This window comes from Cajanus cajan, chromosome 1 (genome assembly GCF_000230855.2).
Source record: "Cajanus cajan strain Asha chromosome 1, NIPB_CcT2T_4, whole genome shotgun sequence".
Lineage (NCBI taxonomy): Eukaryota > Viridiplantae > Streptophyta > Magnoliopsida > Fabales > Fabaceae > Cajanus > Cajanus cajan.
The window spans coordinates 52,148,749-52,154,748 of record NC_138517.1 but is presented as its reverse complement, the minus strand read 5'-3'; the positions used below and the strand labels follow the sequence as shown (position 1 = coordinate 52,154,748).

The window sequence follows — 6,000 nt, the reverse complement described above, 5'->3', positions numbered from 1 at the left end:
AATCAATTGCCTTATCCCTTTTTCCAATGTTTTGAGTAAAACATTGGTGGCGACTCCATGAACCCTTCCTTTTTATGAAAACCGCTAATCTGTGGAGGGTCCCGCTTGGGATTAACATGGATTGGTGAGCCTTTTAATAAAATTGCTCGTTTGACGAGGTCTCAGTTTGAGAACAAGTCATTCTAGCAATCCATATTTTTAAACAAATAAAAGAGTCCAACCATCCCTCGCGAATGCCGAAAGCCCGTTTCGGGCCGGTGGCGACAAGCTCATCCCTCTCATTTTTCACAATAATGAGGCCTGTCATCTTGGGGACCACTTGGACCGGACTCACCCACTAACTATCTAATATAGGATAAATGATCCCAGCTTGAAGAAGCTTGGTCACCTCCTTCTTCACTACATCCAAAATGACAGGGTTGAGTCGCCTCTGGGACTGTCTGATTGGTTTAGCTCCATCCTCTAAGAGTATCCTATGCATGCAAGTGGATGGGCTGATACCATGAATGTCTGCCAGGGTCCAACTGATGGCTTTCTTATGCTTTTTCAGAACGTGCAATAATTTCTCTTCTTAAACAGCATCAAGGGAGGTAGAAATGATCACTGGCAACTTCTCATCATCCTCTAAGTAAGCATACTTGAGGTTTTCTAGTAGAGGCTTTAATTCTGGAATGGGTGTTGGTTGAACAGTAGAAGGAACTAAGGGTTCCAGAGCATGTACCTCAACCTACAAGTTAGATTCATGTGTACTTCTTGAAACATGGTTAGTGCATTCTGACTTTAAAGAAATAATATCCAGAGGTACAACACCCAAAACATCAGATACAAAATCGTATACAAAATTAGATTTGTTTTTGGAACAGGAATCAAAATCAGACACAGAAATAGATTCAAAATCAAACTCAGAAACATAATCAGATTCAGTGCATGCAAGAGAATTGTATACATCAGATAGAAAATAATTTTTATTATCATGCAAAGAATAAAAATTAGAAGCATACTCATCAACAACATCATCAAGTATCTCAGCACGAAAAACAGAATGGTCTTCAGATGGATGTCTCATGGCATCAAGAATATTAAAATGGACAATACTATCACCAAATTCCATGGACAATGTACCAGCATACACATCAATATTAGTTCAGGCTATTTTCAAAAATGGTCTGCCTAAAATGATTGGGACAGATCTATGGGAGAATCCCTCCTCATATCAAGCACATAGAAATCAGCAGGAAAAATCAGTTCACCGACCCGAACTAAGACATCCTCAATGAAACCTGTAGGGTGGGTGACACTTCTATTTGCCAATTGTATCACCACACCCGTAGGTTGCATAGGACCAAGAGACAGTGATTTAAAAATGGACAAAGGCATGACATTTATAGAAGCACCCAAATCAAGCATGGCATTTTCAAATTTGCTATTCCTAATAATACAAGGTATGCAGAAAGTACCTGGGTCCTTACATTTTTCATGAATGTGCGGAACAGATTTACCTATCAAAGCATACACATTTCTGCCCATGTTGATTCTCTCATTTCCCTTCATTTTCCTCTTATGAGTGCATAGCTCCTTCAAGAATTTTGCATATCTCGGGATTTGCTTTATGGCATCAAGTAGAGGTATGTTCACCTCTACTTTCCTGAAGGTCTCTAATATCTCCTTATCCACCTCTTCCATCTTTTTGCATGGAATCAATTTAGGAGGAAATGGAAGAGCGATAGGAGGCTGCTGCAAATCAAAATTGGTGCTGGAAGAAGGTCCACCTGCATGGAAATTTCGGGCACCAACTGGTTCATCATTTCGCTCAGGTGCAAATGCTGGAATTTGTACTGGCACAGGTGCAGATGGAGGTGGAGGTACTGTAATGGGTATGTCAATCTGTTTCCATGACCTTAATGTGATGACACTCACATTTTTTGGATTCTGCACAATCTGAGAAGGCAATCTATCTGAATTTTGTGACTGTGCCTAATTAAGTTGAGTAGCCATCTGCCCCATCTAATTGGTCAAGCTCTAAATGGAAGCTCTGGTCTCTTGCTGGAATTGCATATTTTGAAGAGTTATCTGCCTCACTAACTCCTCCAATGAAGGTTCAGAAGTAGAAGGTTGAGGAGCTGGTGGTGTAGGAGCTTCATGTTGTCTTTGTTGCTGTTGGATAGGGGGAGGCACATATCTGCTGGGACCAGCAATATTTTGGAAGGCAGGGGATGGCTGTTGTTGCTGCTGCTGGTTAGACCATCTGAGATTGGGGTGATTTCTCCAACCTGGATTGTACCTATTACTGGAGAGGTCATAAATCTACTGCTATTTTTGTTGGACAGAAGGTCTGTTGTAAATATTTGCAGCATATGCCTCTAGATGCTCATTTACTCCTGACTGTTGTAGAGAAGGGCATACATTTGTGTGGTGATCAATTGAAGAACAAAGGTCGTAGACCCTTGCTATAGATGCAGATTTTTGATTTGCAGCAAGTTGAGTCACCAGCTTTTTACTCTCCAGCTTTTTATATACATCAGTGGCCACATCATGAACTCCTCTGATGACAATTGCATTGTCTGGTACTAAATTGTTGAGAGTTGGAGGCCATTTTTTCTATCAAGTGCCTTGCTTCAGCTGGGGTCATGTCACCAAGTGCTCCACCACTTGCAGCATCTATCATACTCCTCTCCATGTTATTCAACCCCTCATAGAAATATTGTAGCAACAACTGCTCAGAAATCTGGTGGTGAGGACAGCTTGCACACAACTTCTTGAATCTCTCCTAGTACTCATACAAGCTTTCTCCACCAAGTTGCCTGATCCCTGATATATCCTTTCTGATTGTAGTGGTCCTCGAGGCAGGGAAGAGTTTCTCCAGAAACATTCTTTTCAGATCATCCCAGCTAGTGATGGACCTAGGAGCCAAATAATACAGCCAATCTTTAGCAACTCCCTCCAATGAATGTGGAAATGCCTTCAGGTAAATGTGATCCTCTTGAACATTAGGAGGCTTCATGGTAGAACAAATAATATGGAACTCCTTCAGATGTTTATGTGGATCCTCACCTGCATGACCATGCAACTTGGGCAACAAATGGATTAGTCCAGTTTTAAGCACAAAAGGAACATCTTCTTCTGGATATTGAATACACAAACTCTCATATGTGAAATTAGGTGCAGCCATCTCCCTAAGAGTCCTCTCACGACCACTCCTTGTCCCAAGTATTCTCAACCACTCCTAGTTTGTCAACTTCACTCATTGACGTTAGAATTCTTTAATCAGCCTCTTCAGGCTCGTAGTGAGTATTATAGACCACTGTCGCCACCCGCCGAAACGGACCTTGGCATTCGCGACGATGGTTGGACTCTTTTTAAGTTTTGAAAAGATGATGGATTGTTAGAACGACTTATTCTCAAACTGAGACCTCATCGAACTAACAATTTTATTAAATGATTCACCAATCCATGTTAATCCCAAGCGGGACCCTCCATGGATTAGTGGTTTTCGCAAAAAGAAGGGTTCTTGGAGTCGCCACCAATGTTTTACCCAAAACATTGGAAAAAGGGATAAGGCAATTGATTTCATAAATCAACCTTGGCCATTACAACCAGAGTCGGGTAAGGGAGTCGGTTACGTGCGGGGAAGGTGTTAGCACCCCACAACGCCCCTTTCGGGTTCCCTATGACGGATTATTTCATAAATAACAGTGTAAAATTACTAAATTACCCCTATTTATTATAAACGGCTATGAATAAGATAACTACATGAATAAATTAAACATGCGATGCAACAATCAGAAAGCAGTAAAAGGAAGGATTTTGAAGAAGAAACCTTTGAAGCGTGCTTTTATATATTCAAATGTTAGGAGGCTTTTTGGCGCTCCCTCCCACTACACGTTCGCTCGCTCCTTCCCTAAAAATTAATCTTTACTATGGAAATCAAAAATATTTCCCTTCGACTAGTTCGAATTCTCAAGCTAAATGCTCAGAACTTAAGAACTTCGTCGGATCGGCTCTCGGAGAGAATTCTAGGGCAGAACACTGCTCAAAAACCCCAGAATACTCAAGAAGAGAGTCCAAGAAGTGTGGAAAAATGTGGAATGACGTCCAAATGACGTCCTATATATAGGAGTGAGGCGCAGTACGGCCTCTGGGGTCAATACGGCCCGTACTGAAGTTTTGAACTACAGTACGGCCGTATTGAATTCAGTACGGGTAGTTCAAAATGTTCAGTACGGCCGTACTGAACTTCTAGGAGGCCGTATTGAGCTCCAAACCTCCCACTTCCTTATTTCAAGCTACTCTAAGACCTCTAAACCTACAGATAATCATCCTAGGGTCTTCCAGGGTCTTCCAGGAGTCCTTCCGGCTGACTTTCCTTCGGTCTTTGAGAGTCTTCGAGTCTTATTTCCGACCCGGACAATTTTAGGAGTCTACAGCTGCCCCCCCTTTACTTAGTCAAACGGCTTTTTGGTGTACCGGTTGACAAGTAAAGGAGTTGACCCAATTGTCCGGGGAGTAGGCCATCCTTCTGACTTGTAGTGTCTTCCGGTGGAAAATTGTTGAGTAGCCTCTCCAGGTTGAGTATTAGTCGTCGCCTCTCCAGGCTCGTGCATACCTCGGTGCTTCTGACAACCTTGGTAGCGTGAGTACCGCCTCTCCAGGCTTAGCTTCGCTCGACACCCGAGCCGGAAGCTGCATACCTCCGTGTTTTTGACGACGGGGTAGTGTGAGTACCGCCTCTCCAGGCTTAGCTTCGCTCGACACCCGAGCCGGAAGCTGCATACCTCCGTGTTTTTGACGACGGGGGTAGCGTGAGTACCGCCTCTCCAGGCTTAGCTTCGCTCGACACCCGAGCCGGAAGCTGCATACCTCCGTGTTTGTGACGACGGTGGCAGTGTGAGTTTGCCCTCTCCAGGGTTAGCTTCGCTCGACACCCGAGCCGGAAGCTGCATACCTCCGTGTTTTTGACGACGGGGTAGTGTGAGTACCGCCTCTCCAGGCTTAGCTTCGCTCGACACCCGAGCCGGAAGCTGCATAACTCCGTGTTTTTGACGACGGGGTAGCGTGAGTACCGCCTCTCCAGGCTTAGCTTCGCTCGATGTAGACCCCTAAAATTGTCCGGGTCGGAAATAAAGCTTGAAGACTCTCAAAGATCGAAGGAAAGTCAGCCAGAAGGACTCCTAGAAGACCATAGGATGGCTATCTGTAGATTTAGAGGTCTTAGAGTAGCTTAAAATAAGGAAGTGGAGGGAATGAAGCCCAATACGGCCGTACTAAACTTAATACGGCGGTATTGAAGCTTCAATATGGCCGCAGTGAACTCAATACGGCGTATTGAACTTTCTGAAACTTCAATACGGCCGTACTGAAATCAATACGGCCGTATTGAAGCTTCAATACAGCCGCAGTGAACTCAATACGGCCGTATTGATTCCATAGCCCGTATTGCGCCTGTTCCCTATAAATATGACGTCAATTGGACGTCATAGGACACTTTGGAAGATAGTTTCAACCCTCTCCTTGAGTATTCTGGGGTTTTTGAGCAGTGTTCTGCCCTAGAAATCACTCGGAGAGTTGATCCGACGAAGTTCTTGAGCCCCGAGCCATTTTGCTTGAGGATCGAACCTAGTCGAAGGGAAATCCTCCGGATTTCCATAGTTAAAATTTTATAGGAGGGAGCGAGCGGGCTTGTAGAGCGAGGGAACGCCAAAAAGCTTCCCAGTTTTACGAAATATATAAAAAGCACGCTTCAAAGGTTTCTTCTTCAAAATCCTTCCTTTTACTGCTTTCTGTGTGCATATTTAACTGTCATCATGTAGATAGTTAATTTATAATTGCTTAGAATAAATAGGGGTAATTTAGTAATTTTACACTGTTATTTTAGAAATAATCTGTCATAGGGAACCCGAGAGGGGCGCTGTGGGGTGCTAACTCCTTCCCCACGCGTAATCGACTCCCTTACCCGACTCTGGTTGTAATGGCCGAAGTCGATTTTTGAATTGATTGTCTTAT

General features: G+C 43.6%; 2 protein-coding genes and 1 non-coding gene across 3 annotated transcripts in view; 1 reads left to right on the top strand and 2 right to left on the bottom strand.

The window, feature by feature from the left end:
- Window positions 1–571: 571 nt before the first annotated feature.
- Window positions 572–2,677, bottom strand: LOC109794449 (uncharacterized). The gene is made up of 6 exons (XM_083069531.1): window positions 2,569–2,677; window positions 2,080–2,270; window positions 1,458–1,974; window positions 1,187–1,280; window positions 1,013–1,094; window positions 572–727 (listed from the first exon to the last, which is right to left on the bottom strand). Exons 1-6 carry the CDS (start codon window positions 2,675–2,677, stop codon window positions 572–574), a joined length of 1,149 nt encoding a protein of 382 aa, XP_082925657.1.
- Window positions 2,678–2,722: 45 nt separating this feature from the next.
- On the top strand, window positions 2,723–2,828 carry LOC114915666 (small nucleolar RNA R71). Its single transcript, XR_003803760.1, has one exon. It is a non-coding gene; the product is annotated as a small nucleolar RNA R71 (small nucleolar RNA).
- LOC145954843 (uncharacterized) overlaps window positions 2,768–6,000 on the bottom strand; it is a 38,892-nt gene continuing 35,659 nt past the window's right edge. The window contains exon 2 of the mRNA XM_083069528.1: window positions 2,768–3,223. Within this exon, the coding sequence (XP_082925654.1) occupies window positions 2,768–3,223 (456 nt within the window). The remainder of the gene's footprint in view (window positions 3,224–6,000) is intronic.